The following is an 18,610-nucleotide window of genomic DNA, read 5'->3' as shown; positions in this document are numbered from 1 at the left end:
GCAGAGATCACAGTGCCCCTCCTCCATGGTTGCCCTTTCTATAGCTCCTATAATCCATGATCAACTATAACTGAAAATAACAAGTGGGAAACTGAAGGAAAAAAAACAAAACTCATAAAATTTAAACTGTACTGTTTAGAATGTGATGAAAATTTCTGGCATAAAGCTTAAGCATACAATCTGTAGATAACAGCAAAGTGAAGGTTGCTTTTCTACATGGGCCAAATCCCAGGGAACAGCAAAGAGAAGGGAGCTAACACACACAGCCTGACATGAATTTAACTGGGATCTTAATTCAGATAAGCATTCTCACTTTTACTTTGAGACAGGGTCTCATTTGTAGCCCAGGCTATACTCAAACTCACAATGTAGCTAAGGATGGCCTTGTGCTCCTGATCCTCCTGCATCCACCCCTGCTTGTGTTGTGATTACAAGCATACATCACATACATACATCACATACATACATAAAGTAACCTAGCCCCCAGGAACCTGAGGCAGGTAGAACATGCTATGAATTCAAGGTCACAAAGAGAAAATCAGTTTTTATACATGGCTCACTCAGAAGTTAAGAGCACTGACTGCTCTTCCAGAGGTCCCAGATTCAATTCCCAGTCCCCACATGGAAGCTCAGAACTGTCTATAACTTCTGTTCCAGGAGATCTGACTCCCTCACACATGCAAGCAAAACACTGGTGCACATAAATTAAATAATTAAAAAGGGGAGGGGGAGGAAGAAGGAAAGGGGCGGGGAGAAAGAAACAAGTACACAGAAACTAACTAAAACTGGAGCTGGAGAGATGGCTCAGTGCTAAAAAGCACTGGTTGCTCTGGCAGAGGACCCATGTTAGGGTCCCAGAATCCACATAGGGCTCACAACTGTCTGTAACTCTGGTTCTGTCTGTATCATCACCTGCTGGCCTCTGTCGGCACTAAGCTCACATGTACACAAACATACAGGCAGGTAAAACACTCATATATACAAAATTGAAGTCTTTAAGGAGGTGTGGCGTGCCCGACTATATGTCCTTAATGGGTTGAAACAGACTCCAACCTCTGATCAAATGATGATAGCAATATTCTACACAACTGATGAAGCAAATGAGTTGTTAACAACCAGCACTGAGAAGCAGGTTATGAGACAAAGAGCAGGAAATACAGATGTGCAATATAAGAAGTGAAAGCCTGACCTTAAACCTCAGCTGCAGGTGTGAGACCCTATGAGGTGCTATGTCGATGACCTAGACAATGACCAATTGCTTGCTCAGAACACAAATCTCAGCTTTGCTTCTAAACTCCGATTTTAGTGAAAAGAAGGGCTTCCTAGAGAGGATTCTACAGACACACACACCACACCAACCTACTACAACCCTAGCATGTACATGGCCTCAGCACCTATACCTAAGAGCTTTAGATCACCTTAAGGCTCCTGACACATACGTAGCCTCTGGTGAACAGAAACTGAAACCTGCAGGGTGTGGTGGCGCCCTCACGCCTTTAACCCCAGCACTTGGGAGGCAGAGGCAGGCAGATTTCTGAGTTCGAGGCCACCCTGGTCTACAAAGTGAGTTCCAGGACAGCCAGGGCTATACAGAGAAACCCTGTCTCAAAAGAAAAAAAAAGAAACTGAAACCAGACTGCCACGAGTGCTGCTGAGAATGCAAAGTACACACGGGACAGTGCTTGAGTTGGAAAATTTAACACTTTTTCTAAGTTAAACATAAGATGATCTAATCTCCTCCTTCCTCCATATTGCCAAGGGGAAAAAAAAACCCCATGTGCTCACAAAATGAACTGAACTGCATGACTGTGGTTTCCAGCAGCTTTATTCTTTTTAAATGTATTTATTTGTTGATAATTTCATACATGCATACATGCATACAATATTTTGATAAAATTAACACCCACTCCTCCCAGATCCAATCCTCATCACCCACCCCCTCCCAACTTCATGATTTCTTCTTCTTGTTTTAAATAAACCACCACATCTAATTTGTGCTGCATAGATAGAGGGCCATGCACTGGAGCAGTTGATCTCCTAGAGGCCACGCCTTTAAAGAAAACTGATTTTCCTTCCCCCAGAAGCCATCTATTGTCACTAGTTCCTAAGCTAAGGACCAGGGATGGTGAAACAATTATTTTTCTGTAGTTCTATTCAGTTTGTTTAGTTTTGTTTTTAGGTTTGAAAAGAGGTCTAAGCATGTAGACAGGTTCACTGACTGGTTTTGTGTGTCAAATTGAGAAAGGAGCTTCAGTTGAGAAAATGCCTCCATGAGATCCAACTGTAAGGCATTTTCTCAATTAGTGATCAAGTGGGGAGGGCCCATTGTGGGTGATGCCATCTCTGGGCTGGTAGTCTTGGGTTCTATAAGAAAGCAAGCTGAGCCGGGCAGTGGTGGCACATGCCTTTAATCCCAGCACTTGTGAGGCGGAGGCAGGTGAATTTCTGAGTTTGAGACCAGCCTGGTCTACAGAGTGAGTTCCAGGACAGCCAGGGCTACACAGAGAAACCCTGTCTCGAAAAACACAAAACAAACAACAACAACAACAACAAAAAAAGAAAGTATGCTGAGCAAGCCAGGGGAAGCAAGCCAGTATGGAACATCCCTCCACAGCCTCTGCATCAGCTCCTGCTTCCTGACCTGCATGAGTTCCAGTCCTGACTTCCTTTGGTGATGAACAGCAATGTGGAAAGTGTAAGCTGAATAAACCCTTTCCTCCCCAACTTGCTTCTTGGTCACAATGTTTGTGCGGGAATAGAAACCCTAAGACAACCAGGCTGTCCTCAAATTCCTAGAGATCCACTTGCCTCTGTTTCCTAAATGCTGGGACAAAAGGCATGTGCCACCACACCCAGCTGTAGCTTCTCCTTAGGAGATGCAATCCAGAAATAACCCAAATGATCATCAAGTAAGAAGTAAAGGCCGGGCGTGGTGACGCAGGCCTTTAATCCCAGCACTTGGGAGGCAAAGGCAGGCGGATTTCTGAGTTCAAGGACAGCCTGGTCTACAGAGTGAGTTCCAGGACAGCCAGGGCTATACAGAGAAACCCTGTCTCGTAAAAAACAAAACACCCCTCTGTGGTAGCAAATGTGGTAGAGAATTCCACTGGATCTTATGGGAATCCAGACTGATAATGATGAAAAATCACACCGTGAGTGCTGGATGTCAAACCTGTAACTATGCACTTTACTGTGCACAGAAGACAATAAAGTCAATTAAAATTGTGTGTGTGTGTGTGTGTGTGTGTGTGTGTGTGCGCTCCACATATACAGCCTATCAAGAACAACTCGTACTGCTAGTTCTATCTGTGGATTCCGGGGATCCCACTTGGGTTATCAAGCTTGGTGGCAAGCACCTTTATCTTATAAGCCATTTTGCCAGCCCAATAGGTATAATTTTAAGAGGCTACAGATTAATTATGACCCACCTGGGCAAAGAGGAATCCCTAAATCCACAGAGTTGCATCTACTAGGCACATCAAACACTAATCTGAAGGAGAAGGTTGGGTCACTAAGATAAGTTCAGGATGCAGAGGTGGTCTCAGGGTTCTAGGTCCCTTCTATAATGTGTCAACAGTATTTGCTACAGTTTACACTAGCCCCAGGTATTTATACACTTAGGAAATGCAGCAGGCATATCAACAGCACAGGGCATGACAACACATCTGTACCAAACAGTCCAGATGTGCTTCTTTCTCCCTAGTAGTCTCTAACTAGGTTTACATGAGCTTGAGTATAGAACCCACAAATGTGAAAGATGTACTATTCTTCTGGCTGAGAAAGTTGCAGGAATAATCAGAAATGACCACATATCTGGACTCCAGAATAGAGCTGATGGTGGGAGGCAAGCCCATTATGTCAGCTTACCTGCCTTCCTTTTCCGTTTTGCAGGGACACGAGGTGTCAAGGGACGCTGGTATACAGCAGTGCTCAGCCCAGTGGCGACAGCCTCAATAGTTTCATCCAGCAGAGAAGACATGAGGTACCTTGGCACATGCTGCATACAAGGGACAGCACCACTCAGTGGGTGACCACCCTTCCCACGGATGGAACACTGAGCTGGGCCATGTGAGTGGATCCCGTCAGTGCAGACTCCCATTCAGATCCCTGAATATGGTGCAAACTGACCAGAGAAGCCAGACTAGTTTAAGACTGAAACTACCTCCCAACCAACAGTGGACAGCATGATCACAAGCAGAGTTGTTCCTTGCAGAGTTCTAGAAGGGAAGATCAGGGCAAGGATGGACTAGAGGGCTCAGCTGCTATCAAGGAGCAAAGGAGGTCCAAGCAGGAAGGAAGTGGGCAGGTGGGAGCCAGGAGCAGATCCCCAGGTGAGGCAGGCATGTGATGATGAGGGCCTAGCAGGGAATAGGGAATGAGCCAGCAGATAGAAAACAAAGGAGTGAGTGAGAAATAGCAGCCCCCAACACTATCCTGCATCCAAGGCACAAAGTCAAAGAGAGATGGCAAGCATGAGCTGAGACGCAAGTGCAAAACTGGAGGTTATAGAGACGGGCATACGACAGAAGATAGTTCCCAGTCCATCAACCTATTTGGAACTTGAACCATGATGTCACTATATTGACCATGGGAATATGACTTCACAGAAAGAACTTTTAAGCTCCCTCAGTACCCAGAACAGGGGCCGTGGTCATCTGAGTGCCAGAAGCCAGGCATGAGGAAGATAATCTCTTGAGCCTGGAAGGGGTGAAGAGCCAGTAAGTGGCCTTTTTCACACTAGAGCATATTTCCCAAATCATTATCCCCTCCATCCAAGTGTTAGAGAAGGCAGTCCCATTGGTCCTGCTGGCACATAGGTGAAACACAGCACCTTCAATAGACTCACCTACGCTCTGGCAGATTAACTACATGCATGCTAGGCCTGCCATATGACCATGCTAGGGCCCTTTACTGCCAGTGGTATCTCTTCAATTCAGCTCCCAAGCCCAGAGACCACCCTGTTGAGAGCCAGCCACTTACCTGGACCCTTCTGGCAGAGGAGATCCGGTTCCGGTTCACAGTTGCCCTCACTCTCTCACTCTGCCGTGTCCTAGCGATGGCCCGGGTCCTGCCTACTCGAGGCCGAAGCCTGCTTGTAGTAGGTACTACATCAGCCAGTAGCAAGGAGACCTCCTCATCACTCACAGGAGCTGCATCTTGGAAGAGAGCCGTGGGCTGCTGGGTCATGTACACTATCACATATCACAAGCTTTTCCCAGTTAGCCTTAAGAACTGAAAGCCCTAAACTGACAACCTTTCGTGGCCTCCAAAGGTTAAGTCCTCCAGCTCCTACCAAGGAATTCAAAGAAAGCCCTCTCCCTGATGAAAGTTCTTCCCACATAACAAGTCTAGATTTTCTACAAGGTCCTTCTCTAAAACTGACGATAGGAAAACCCCAAGTGCTCTGCAGGAAAGAGAGGACAGCACATTACCATGAGTGGGATCCACACCAGGGACCGTACACTCTGGGCAGAACCATTCATCCACAGGCACCTCCTGGAGAGGCGGGTCCAAACATTCCATGTGGTACCTATGGGAACAACAGTTCAGTGCCAGTCTTAGCCTTGGACTTCAAGTCTCACAAGAAACCACATGCAAAGACTATTTTAAATAGTCTAGTTTGCAATGTATCCTGCCAACGGCTTCTCACTTCCAATGTTATGGGGTCCTCAGGCTAAACACAGTCCTGCCTCTAATCCCCACTCCCAAGGTGGGCCACAGAAATTCTAATCTCCTTTTTGACCCACTGTATCTGACAGTAGATGACTAAGTAACCCTTAGAACACCGAGAGCGTTCTAAGGGGCTGGGGAAAGAACACTTGCCTAGCAAAAGTCCTGTCCCATGCTGGCAGAGAATATCTTATTATCCTGTCCAGTCACATTTCAGTCCAATGGCCATGCTTCAATCATACCATGCCATAAGTCTCCTTCAAGACCACCAAGGACAGGGCATGGAGAGTGTCAAAGAGATGAGAGGTTCCTGAAGAGGGCGCCCCAAGAAGCCCTGCACCCAGTCCCTAGCTTATTCTAGGCCTTTCTCTCTCTCTCTTTTTTAAAATTTTTTTTTATTTATTATTTATTATATGTAAGTACACTGTAGCTGTCTTCAGACACTCCAGAAGACGGAGTCAGATCTCATTACGGGTGGTTGTGAGCCACCATGTGGTTGCTGGGATTTGAACTCCGGACCTTCCGAAGAGCAGTCAGGTGCTCTTACCCACTGAGCCATCTCACCAGCCCCTTTCTCTCTCCATATCCTTTGTTTTGTTTTGAGTCAGGGTCTCACTAAGTACCTTGGCTAGCCTGGAACTCACTATGTAGGATAGACTGGCGTTGAACTCATAGTGTTGGGATGAAAGGTGTAAAGCTACTGTGCTCTGTCTCGGGTCTTAAGCTTCGCAGGAATAAACTTTGTGCTGGCTGTGCTGACCTTTTCTACCTTTCTCTTGTATTATGAGCCTGGAGCCAGGGAAGCATGCACCTTTAATTCCAGAACTTGGAAGGCAGGTAGAACTCTGTTAGTTTAAGGCCAGACTGGTCTACAGAGCTAGTTCCAGGGCAACCAAGGCTACATAAAACCCTGTCTCAAAAACCAAAAATAAGTCGGGCGGTGGTGGCACACGCCTTTAATCCCAGCACTCAGGAGGCAGAGGCAGGCGGATTTCTGAGTTCGAGGTCAGCCTGATCTACAAAGTGAGTTCCAGGACAGCCAGGGCTACACAGAGAAACCATGTCTCGAAAAAAACAAACAAACAAAAAAACAAAAACAAACAAAAATAAAAAATAAAACAAAACCAAAAAAACCCACAAAACAAAACAAAAAATCCACCACAACAAAAAAATCCCACAAAACAAAGTATATGAATGTGTACATGAGTGTGTGCTACACGAGTGCCTGGGAGCTTTGGGTGGTTATAAACTATTATGTCAGTGGCCGGAACTGAAAATCCTCTACAGTCAGGTGGGTGGCCCTTACTGGAACGTCACATGCAATGTGGTCCATGTAACATCATACACCAGAACAAATCTTGAAAAGCCATAAAGAGACTCAAGTAAACCCCATCTTCTCTCTGAACACGGACCTTTAATGTTCAGTCGTAACTCCTTAGAACTCAAAGACAACCTGTGCTTATTTCACAAAATATCAATGTGTGCAACATGTGCTGCCCCCCTCCCCCAACCATCTATACAAAGCCTTCTTTTTTTTTTTTCTTCGAGGCAGGGTTTCTCTGTGTAGCCCTGGCTGTCCTGGAATATAGAAAGCCTTCTGATTCCATTTCAAAATGAATGAGAAGTTTTAGACTTGAGAGTTGAAAGACAACCATGAAGATATAGAAAAATGTAAAAGTCAACAGTATTTAGGTGCTTAGAAGTACAAGAACCACTAATATGAGTTAATTTTAATATCTTAGATCTATCATGATTTTAATGCTTACACTGTTGCATCTGTTAAGTGAAATACATAAATCAGTATGAATTTATAAGTTTAATTCTTGATTAAAACAAAACAAAACTGCAAGACAAGCTGGTAGTCATTGTACCAACTGAATTTCTACAGGCATGAAGGCCCAGGAGACCCTTGTGCCTTGAAATGATGAAAGTCAGCTCCTGGGTACAAACTGTACACCAAATTCCAGCCAGTGGAGCTGGCACAACTGGCAACCCAGAAGAACCCCAGCGACAGCCACAGGGGAGCAAGCGAGCGAGGGCAAATGCAGAAAACTGCTTCTCCCTTCCAGCACGAACAGTACAAAGCCTCTTGTCCACACCTTGAAACTGTTGTTTTCTGCCCTAGGAAACATTCCAGATCTACCAGCCTCTCCACCTGGAGAAGAATATTTCTGTAACTGGCCACAATTTTATAGCAGAAAAAACTTTCTAATCAATAGCCAAAAACCTAGCAAGAGGCTAGGGAGGCCAGTTCCATCTTAGAGAACAAACAGTGAGCAAAGAACACAAGCAGTGTCCCAGAAGACAGGGTCACAAGCATAAAGTGATTTCAAGTACATCAGAAGGCAAAAGAGGGAGCTAGAGATGGTTCACAGTTAAAACCACATCGCTCTTGCAGGGCACGAGGCTTCCACTTCAGGAAGCATATACCCATCTGTAATTCCAGCTCCAGGGTGATCCAAAGTCTCTGGCTTCCACAAACACCTCTATTCACATGTACATATCCACATATAGGCCACACCCATAGAAACAATAATAACAATAATGATAAAAAGATCCAGGCAGCCAAGATGATGCTGTCCCAAAAGCAACCCCTCAGCTGGCCTGCCCTCTCTCCTAAGGTGAGTCCACTCTCCTGCCTTTTTTCTTTGACCTTGATATACTGACGGCCTTTGAGCAGCACCAGGAAGTATAGACACAGGAGCCAGGAGAGGTATCAGTGTCACTGTCTATGACCCACTGGGCCCCACTTCACAATGCAGTCCTGAGCATGACAAACTTAACAGCCTGCAAGGCACCAGTACCCTTACCCAGCATCGCAGCCGTCACACAGTAGGAGCCGGTCCTCACGATCACTCCTGCCACACACCTCACAAAAAGTCGGGTCTTCCTCCTCAGCCTCACAAGCTTTAGTGTTTTCTACTGGAATCTGAAGACAGAAATATTGGTCAGTGAACATACCCTCAACATCTGAGTGGTCAATTCATAGGACATGTATCTAATCTAAAGTAAACCCACTGGCCTAAGATCTACTTGGGATGTGTGCTGGCTAAAATGTCAACTGGGACATAAGTTAGCGTCATTTTAGAAGAGGAAATCTCAGTTGAGAAAATACCCCTATCAGACTGGCCTATGGGTAAGCAAGGTGGCATGTTCTAGCCAGCTTACTGTGGATAGTGTCACCTTTGGGCTGATGGTCCTGTGATGCTATAAGCAGGCTGAGAAAGCCACAGGGAGCAAGCCAATAAGCAGCACTCCTCTGACTTCTGCATCAGCTCATATCTTCAGGTCACTGCCCTGACTTCCTTTGATGCTGAACTGTGATTAGAAAAGTGTAAGCAAAATAAACTCTTTTTGCTCCAAGTTACTTTTGGTTATGATGTTATCACAACAAACAGAACCCCTAAGATAGGCTCTATGGACCCACAACCTGAATAATCAAATATATGATATGCTGACTAGTCTTATGTCAACTTGACACAAGCTAGAGTCATCTGAAAGACTGAGAAAATGGCACCCTAAGATCCAACTCTGTAAGCCGGGTATGGTGGCGCACGCCTTTAATACCAGCACTCGGGAGGCAGAGGCAGTCGGATTTCTGAGTTCGAGGCCAGCCTGGTCTATAAAGTGAGTTCCAGGACAGCCAAGGCTATACAGAGAAACCCTGTCTCAAAAAAAAAAAAAAAAAAAAAAAAAAAAAAAGACCCAACTGTAAGGCACTTTCTTAAAGAGATTAATGGGGGATGGTATACCACCCTTTGTGGGTGGTATCATCTCTCTGTGGTGGTCTTGGATTCTATAAGCAGACTGAAGGCTGGGCATGGTAGCACATGTGTTTAGTCCCAGTACTCTGGAGGCAGAGGCAGGCAGATCTCTGCGAGTTTGAAGCCAGCCTGATCTACAAATCTGAGTTCCCAGACAGCCAGGACTGAGAAAACCTATCTCTAAAAAACAAAACAAAAACAAACAAACAAACAAAACAAAACAAAACAAAGGAAGGCAGGCAGGCAAGCAGGCTGAGCAAGCCGTAAGGGCAAGCATCCCTCCACAGCCGCAAAGCTGTGCCTGCCATCATCCCCTGCCTCCAGGTTCCTACCCTGTTTCAGTTCCTGTCCTGACTTCCTTCAGTAATGAAGAGCATCTAAGTGTAAGCCAAAGAAACCTTTTGCTCCCCAACTTGTTTCTGGTCATAGTGTTTCATTTCAGCAACAGGAACCCTAAGGCATATGGTGACCTGTATGTTATCTTCACTGAATGACAGGTAACTAGAAGAAAAGTAAAAGCAAGAACTGTGCCAGGGGCCAGGAGAGGTGGTGCAGGCTTTTAATCACAGCACTTGGGGGACAGACAGGTGGATCTCTGTGAGTTTGAAGCCAGCCAGGTCTATAATCAGTTCAGAACAGCCAGGGCTACCCAGAGACCCTGTCTCTAAGAAAACCAAACAAATAAGCAACAAACATGAGCCTGTGATGCAGGAACACTTCGTGGTACAGATTCACCAGTGCTGTGAATTGCAGACATGGGTGGGGAGAGCACATGATAACTTTAAAGCAGAAGCACAAGAGCTCTACAGAAAAAGCTCAACAACACTCCTGCTATGGAGCTCAGGGGGCAGAGTGCTTGCCCAGCCGCTGGTCCTAGGCTCAGTCACCAGCAAAAGGGTCAGCAGATGGAGACCTGAAATCTCTTTTGTTGTTTTATTGGTGTTACTTATTTATTTATCTATTTATTTAATTAATTGTTTTGTTTTGTTTTCAGTTTTTTAAGATAGAGTTTCTCTGTGTGTAGCCTATCCTGGAACTCTGTAGACTGGGCTGGACTTGATTTGCCTATGTCTCTGCCTCCCAAACGATGGGGTTGATGGTGTGAACCATCCCTTTAATCAGGCTGCTGTTTTTAAGATCTCACTATGTTTTCTTGGTTATACTCAAACTCAGAGAGATAAGCCCACCTCTATCTCCCACCAGTACTGAGATTAAAGGTGTACACAATCGCAGCAAGGCCGATCTTTTTATGCACAGGAAAAATCTGTCTCAAAAAACACAAGGGTAGCACTATGTGGGTAGCAGTCGCACTTTAATTCCTGCATTCTGGAAGCAGAGGCAGCTGGATCTATCTCTGTGAGTTCAAGGCCAGCCTGGTCTATATAATGAGACCCTCTCTCAAACAATTTGTAGTTCTTGGTTGTGTAGCTTGCCTGGCATGCACAAGGCCTGGAATTTAATCCATTGAAAAGAAGAAAAAAAGAAAGAAAGGAAGTGGAAGGGAGGGACAGATAGGAAAGACAGAGAAAACAAAGAAGGGAGTGAAAAAAGAAGGAAAAGATAGAAAGAGAAAGGGGTTTAGGGAAGGGAGAAAAGGAGGGGACAATAAATAATAAGCAAAACCACCTTTCCTTGCAGCCCCAACAGTACTTTCCAAACTTCAGTTCACATGGCCCTTTGTCCCCCCACTGCACCTCCCACACGCCAAGACTGCAGTTCATAAGGAGGCTGGCTGGAGAGGAGCTCTGTAGTCAGAAGGGGTGAGGGACAGAAACATCTCCATGACTCGGTACCTATGTCCCAGAAAACACCAGTCTTAGCCCTAGGCTTTGCTCAAGGCGAAAAAGGATGCCTGAGTCACTCCTTTTATGCCTAATTGAACTGACAACCACTTAGGAGAAAAGCGAGTCACCATTTAGCATCATGATCCTTCCTATAAGAATACAAGCAGGGATAGACAGCACCTACACTTACCTTCTTTAAGATTTTACCATTAAACTGGGCACGAATACAAATACATTTAAATACTGTTCGATCAACAGGACAGGAGTTGGCATTCTGTAAGAAATAAAGATTGGATCAGAATCCGGCATAATCCCCTTCATTACTCATCAATTACTTATTACAATCACTTATCACTTATCACGACTGTCTTCAAAATAAAGAATTTACTTAACAATCAACAATCTTAAACTGAATGTGGTAGCACCTGCCCATTATCCCAGCATTTGGGAGGCTGAGACAGGAGGATTGTGAATTTGAGGCTGGCCTGATCTATAGAGTATATCTGAAAAAAAACAAACTAAAAAGTTATTTTTATTAGCCAGGCAGTGGTAATGCACAAAGCCCTTGAAAGGCATGTAGCAAGAGGCAGAGGCAAGTGGATCTCTTTGAGTTTGAGGCCAGTCAAGTCTACAGAGAGAGTTCCAGGACAGCCAGGGCTACACAGAGAAACCCTGTCCTGAAAAAACCAAAAATAATGATTTCTTTTACACAGAAATCTGTATCGATAGCCTTGGTCTTGGCTAAGGGCCTATGCTAAGATGCTAGAACTGGGTGAACAAAACTTGAAGTCACCATGCTACTGAGGGAGCAAGGTCAACATGCTGGATGCATGCTCCCATACAGGTGTTACTAAGAAGGAAAAGGAGAGGAGGGAAGGGAAAGACTGGGTAGACGGCATCTCAGCCTGTTTGTTGCTGACCCAGATCTTCTCTTAGACCTCTGTGAACTGCTCAGTAGACCCTGAGCATCTCTAGTATCTTTTCAGCATTTCTTTTCAGTGTGTAGGCTAATCAGATGCATGCTACAAAGATTTTTTTCCTTGTCTGTTCAGCTCAAGTTGCCTTTCCTGAAATATACTGTATACAATAAAACATACCATCTTTAGCTGTGTACTCCACTAAATTCTGATAAATGTATAAACTGAGGGCCACCCAGGTCTGCCACCTCTTTTATGTTCTGCCACTACAGTTATGTGAGAATCAAGGCACTATATGTTCCCTTGTTTGTCTGATTCAATATTAATTTTCCTCTCTCTCCCTCCCTCTCTCTTTGGTGAAAGTGTTTGAGACAGGGTGTCAGTGTAGCCCAGACTGGCGGGGAAGGATATGTGTGCCATAGCCCATGTAAAGAGAGCAGAAAACAATGTATTTGACTCTCTTCTCTCTGCACACCACCACGAGGTACTCAAGCTTGGCTTTGAAGTGCTTCCCCTGCTGACCAGCCCAAGTGACTGCTCTGAGAGCTAAGAGCAGAGGACAGCTTGTGGAAGGTAGAGCTCTCCTTTCATGTGGCTGCTAGAGAACACACTTAGGTTGTCAAGCTTGATACAAGAGCCTTTACTGCTGAGCCATCCCCATGACCCTGATTTGATTTTTTAAATTTTTATGATTTACTTTAATTTTATGTACACTGGTGTTTTACCTACATATATATCTGTGTGACAGTGTCAGATCCCTGGAGCTGGAGTTATAGACAGCTGTGAGCAGCCATGTGGGTACTGGGAACTGAACTCAGGTTCTCTGAAAGATCAGCCAGTGCTCTTAACTGCTGAGCTATCTCTCCAGTGCCCCTGATTGATTGTTATTCATTTATACATCTAACCATCTTTGTTTTTTTTTTAAAGATTTATTCCAGCCCCCATCCTTGGTTTTCTGAAGAGGTTTCTCTGTATAGTTCTGGCTATCCTGGAACTGGCTCAAACTCAGATATCTGCCTGCTTCTGACTCCCAAGTACTGGGACTAAAGGTGTGTATTACCACCGTCCATCTCCCTGAGTCATTTTTAAGTCTAGATTTTTCACCTTTATTAACCCAGTATCTAACTACCTCATGAAATTCAACATCTGATCACTTGTAAGATTTTTTTACTAATAAGCTCATTTTCAAATGCTTTCCCTTACCAATAAACATCATATATACAGTAAACAGAATGTCTTGCTCTTCAACTAATTAACTGAGATAGGCTCTAATTATGTAGCCCTGGCTGGCCTGGAACTTGTTATATAGACCAGGCTGGTCTTCAACTCAGATTCACCAGTCTTTCCCTTCTAAATGCTGAGATTACAGGCATGTGTCATCACATCCCACCTCTTTTTTGTTTTGTTGTTTTGTCTTGTTTTCTGAGACAGGGTTTCTCTGTGTAGCCCTGGCTGTGCTGGAACTCACTCTGTAGACCAGTCTGGCCTCGAACTCAGAAATCCACCTGCCTCTGCCTCCCGAGTGCTGGGATAAAGGTGTGTGCTACCACATCCAACCTCTTGCTGTTCAACTTAAAGAATGAAACAACTTAATCTGAATCTAATCCGCCAGACTCACAAAAGAACAAAGAAGTTTGACACAACACCACAATAAGCTAACTTGGCAGAATTGTGGACACAGGAAAGGCATTTGCCATCTCCATACCACTTAGAGTAAACTACAGAGACACGTCTAAGCTACTTGGGGGAGAAGGAAGGGAATATCAGAGGCATAACCCCTATAACCTTGCTGAAATTTTTCACCACACTGCCAGTATCATTGGGGACAGATAGAAGCATAGGCAATAACAACTCTTATTTTGACTTTTTTTTTTTTTTTTTTTAAGGATGGGGATGGCTCAACAGATAAGAAAATTTGTTATGCAAACACAAGGACCCAAACTCATATCTCAACATCCACATAAAAACCTGGGCAAGATTATACCTTCATCTCTCAATGCTAATGCCATGAAGAATGAGAGAATGTCTTGGGTTTACTAGCTGCCTATTATGCTGCAGCTTCAGTAAAAGATCCTGACTCAAAGGAATAACGCAGAAAGCGACAGAGCAGGATACCTGACATCCTTTAGCCTCTACGTGTAAAGACAGGCACACACCACATACCTGTACACATATAAAAGTCTTTGCCAGTGGGTGAAGGCCCAGGCAAGTCTCCTTAAAGTTCACTGCAAGGTAAGCAGCGTGATAAAAGCTTGTCTCTTCATGACTTGCCATCAGAACTGAGTAAGCACACTTGCACCATTCCAATACCTACAGAGGCTGCCTTACACTTACTATGTGAGGTTGCCGAAGAGTTTGTGTCCTGACCCTCAGAAAAGCCAGAGTCATCCTTTCTCACCCAGTAACAGCCCCCACAGTAAGCATTCCTTCCCCACAATGCTGAGAACCCAGGCAGCACTCAGCCCTGTGTTCAGTTTTGCTGCAGAGAAGGCAGCCTAGTCATAAGGGGTAGCAGTAGCCCACTGAAAAGCCAACTCACCCTGGACCATTCGATGATGCAATCCAGGCAGAAATAATGGGCACAGGTCTCTGGGGTGCCCACAGCCTGGTCTCTAAATGCATTGAGGCAAATGGGGCAGCTCTCTGCATCATCATCAGAATTGGGTACACTGCTAGCTTCAAGCTTCCCTTGAGTCTCTATTGCTGCCGTTGCCATTTCTACTCCATCTTCTGAGTCTTCAGAACCTTGGATAAATGGAAATATTATATTGTTAGTGAATACAGAAACAAGTGCATGTTCAGGGACTACCCTTAAGCAGAGCCTCAGCCAGAACCCAGCTCCTCCTGAGCCAAGTCTCCCTCACACAGTCCCCACTCCTTACCTGAAGGCTCTCTGTCCAGAGCTGCCCTGAGCTACGGAGACAGAGATATTTGGCTAAGTGATTACACTAGCTCCTCATACCTGAGCCTCTGAGAAAAAGACCATCCAAGAAGTTAGGTGTGAGCTATCACAGGCTTCAGAGAAGATGGTGCTAATGACTAAACCACCAAGGGTTGGGGATTTAGCTCCATGATAGAACACTTGCTTAGCAAGTACAAAGCCCTAGGTTCAGTTTTCAGCTCTAGAGGCACAGAGGAAACACTCAACAAAATAATGACTACGCCTCTAAGAATGCCCCCTAGGACAACAACCCTTGCATAGCTGCACAACTCTTTCAACCTAGTGACAACAAATAATCTGCTCTTAGATCAGACCTCCTTCTTGGGCATCTCTTCCTCCCTTGTGGAAGACAGACAGAAGATTCCTAACTGGATTAGTGACTATAAAAGAGCTAGTCGATCTCGGCATTATGAAACAGAGGCCGGGTCAGGAGGAAAATATGAAGATGCATTTAGCAAACACTGCAGTTCGCAAACAAACCCCTATGAACTACTAAACATATATCACAGGGATCAGAAAAGCAGATCCTCGAGGCCAGCCTGGTCTACAGAGTGAGTTCCAGGATAGCCAGGGATACACAGAGAAACCCTGTCTCAAAAAAAAAAAAAAAAAGAAAAGAAAAGAAAGAAAGAAAGGAAAAGAAAAGAAAAGAAAAGAAAAGAAAAGAAAAGAAAAGAAAAGAAGAAAAAACAGAAAAGCAGGTCCTCACTGGGGCTTAGATTTTGGTTCTTTGTAAGTAGGACTAACAAAGGTGCGAGGCTGCCCTTCTCCAGAGTCCTGCTACCAACCCACAGAGTGGAACTTACCCTCGCTGATCAATCCTACCACATGAGCGCTTTTAAAAAGATTTTAAAAAACCAAACAAACAAAGAAACAAACAAAAAAGCATTTGTTATTTATTGGGCAGAACGAGGATAAGTTATGGAAATTGTTTCTCTCTTACCATGTGAATTTTAGGAATTGAGCTCAAGCTGCCAGGCTTGGTGGCAAACATCCTCATTTACTTAGCAAGCTTGCCAGCTCCTATTGTTCATTTCTTTTGACACAAGGTCTCATGTTGTCTAAGCGGGCTATGTGGATGAAGATGACCCTGAACTCCTCGATCCTTCTGCCTCTACATAGGTGAGCACTTCCAAAGCAGAGGCTGCTCTTGCTGGCATAGAAGGACACAAACAGCTAACATGCACTCCCAAAGGAGGGCATAACACAGTAGCTAGGAATGGTCTGTTAACAACCGGCTAGAAAATGGAGCTTTGGGCTGGTGAGATGGCTCAGTGGGTAAGAGCACCCGACCGCTCTTCCAAAGGTCCGGAGTTCAAATCCCAGCAAGCACATGGTGGCTCACAACCATCCGTAACGAGATCTGACTCCGTCTTCTGGAGTGTCTGAAAACAGCTACAGTGTACTTACATATAATAAATAAATAAAATCTTAAAAAAAAAAAAAGAAAAAGAAAATGGAGCTTCATTCTTTCAGACCATGAGGAATCTGCCAGCAGACAGAGAGGGCTTGGAAGAAGATTGAAGCTCAGAAGGGGAACATAGCCTGGCTAACACTGTAAGGCCACCTGGTGATGCCTGAATAAGAGACCTACTCAGCTGAAGCTGGGTGGTAGCAGCACATGTCTTTGATCCCAGCACTCGAGAGGAAGAAGCAAGCTTACTTCTCTGAGTTCAAAGAAAGTTTGGTCTACAAACGGAGTTCAGGGCTACACAGAGAAATCCTGTCTCAAAAAAACAAGAAACAAAGCAAAACAACAACAAAAAATAAAGAGACCCAGTTGATCCATAAAAACACACAAACAATAAACATACTATTCCAAGCTCCTGAGTTGTGGTCATTTGCTATACCACAGAGAAAAATTGATGAAAGAGATACTCATAACATTTTGAAAAATCATGACATCCATAGCGGAATGACGAATAACTTTAGCTTCCCCTGTGAGTAAAGGCTCACGGCAGCAGAATCAAAGCGAAGCCAGAGGACCTGCTTCTCCCCTGCAATCTGAAGGTAGGGACCTGGCCACCTTGTTTTGCCTGATCTCCATAGTGCACACAGAGCAGAGCACTGGATGCTGAGAACAGCCCCAATTGACTTGAAGGTAGAGAAAAAATGAGTACAAATAGCTCAGGACCCTCACTGGACTCTCAATTGGCTTGCCAAATAATGCCCTTAAAGTATGCTGTGGGTGAAAGTACGGCTCTTGTATTTGAATATTGGTCCCCAGTTGGTAAAATTGTTTGGGAAGGATTAGGTCGTGTAGCCTCACTGGAAGATGTATGTCATTGGGAAAGAATTTTGAAGTTTCAAAAGACCATTACCCAGTATCTCTGCCTCATAGTTATATTTACAGATGTGTGCTCTTAGCTACTGCTCCAATGACAGGCCTGCCTACTGCACTGCTCCCTACCTTGATGGTCACAGACTCCTCTAAACTGAAGCCTCAAATAACGTCTTCTACAAACTGCCTTGTTCATCTTCCTCCACCCCCGCCCTATTTATTTATTTATTTATTTATTTATTTAACGTATGTAAATGCACTGTTGTTCTCTTCAAACACACCTTAAGGGGCATCGGACCCCATTACAGATGGTTGTGAGCCACCATGTGGTTGCTGGGAATTGAACTCAGGACCTCTGGAAGAGCTCTTAACTGCTGAGCCATCTCCAGCCCAATAAATAAATCTTTTAAAAAAAAAGGGAAAAGAAAAGGAAGGAAAGGAAAAGACACTTGCACTAGGTGCAGGATTGGGCTTATCTCAGTCCTTCACAAAGCCCACCTTAGGTTTTGAATTTCTACATCATCTCTTCCTCACTAATTCTCTGCTTCCAGCCCAGCTCCCACAAGTATATGACTAGCTCCTGTTCATTAGGCTGTGGCTTAGATGTGTCTCTCTAAAAGCTCCTTACTTCCTCCCAGCTGTTAAATTCTATCCCTAACCCCAATGTCACATATACACTCTGAGCATCTATCTCTGATTGCTGCACCTCAGCTGGTCTGTACCATTAGATAGCAAGCTCTGGATACCAAGAATCCTGGCTGAATGGGTCTCACCTTCAATCTGGTTCACAATCAGTTTCTGGCCATTGCAATTCTCCAAACTTCAGGAAGGGATGCCAGAGCTACCCAATAGTGCCTGACATCCCCGGCCCCAGCATCAGCAACTGTTCAAGTCTGGTGAGAATAGGACAAGCCCACCTCAATGCCGGAAACAGGCAAAAGAGCCATGTCTGTACCATTAATCCAGGATAGACTCATTCTCTAGTCCACACTCAGAATGAAAAGAAAAAAGCCTGGCCAGGCATAGTGGTAACATGTTTTAATTCTAGTAGTTTGGGAGGCTGAGGCAGAAAGATTGCCAGGAATGTTTTTCTTAAAGATATATTTATTTATTTTGTATACAGCATTTTGCCTGTATGTGTATGCCTACAAGCCAGAAGAGAGCACTAGATCTCATTATAGATGGTTATGAGCCACCATGTGGTTGTGGGAACTGAACTCAGGACCTCTGAAAGAGCAGTGTTCTCAAACTCT

General features: G+C 44.6%; 1 protein-coding gene across 13 annotated transcripts in view; it reads right to left on the bottom strand.

Annotated features, from left to right (window-relative positions):
* Window positions 1-18,610, bottom strand: part of Phrf1 (PHD and ring finger domains 1) — a 34,275-nt gene that overhangs the window by 10,375 nt on the left and 5,290 nt on the right. For all 13 annotated transcript variants that reach the window (XR_389947.3, XM_006536143.4, XM_006536145.4 and 10 more), the window contains exons 4-9: window positions 14,675-14,880; window positions 11,409-11,492; window positions 8,481-8,599; window positions 5,433-5,530; window positions 4,981-5,156; window positions 3,868-3,997 (exon numbers count right to left, since the gene is read on the bottom strand). Coding sequence is in view for 12 of the 13 variants with exons in the window: in XM_006536143.4 (XP_006536206.1) it covers window positions 3,868-3,997; window positions 4,981-5,156; window positions 5,433-5,530; window positions 8,481-8,599; window positions 11,409-11,492; window positions 14,675-14,880 (813 nt within the window). In the remaining variant the exon portion in view is untranslated. The remainder of the gene's footprint in view (window positions 1-3,867; window positions 3,998-4,980; window positions 5,157-5,432; window positions 5,531-8,480; window positions 8,600-11,408; window positions 11,493-14,674; window positions 14,881-18,610) is intronic.

The sequence above is a fragment of the Mus musculus genome, chromosome 7 (genome assembly GCF_000001635.26).
Source record: "Mus musculus strain C57BL/6J chromosome 7, GRCm38.p6 C57BL/6J".
NCBI classification, from domain to species: Eukaryota; Metazoa; Chordata; class Mammalia; order Rodentia; family Muridae; genus Mus; species Mus musculus.
The sequence above is the reverse complement of the archived record's forward strand: the minus strand, read 5'-3'. Positions and strand labels throughout refer to the sequence as shown.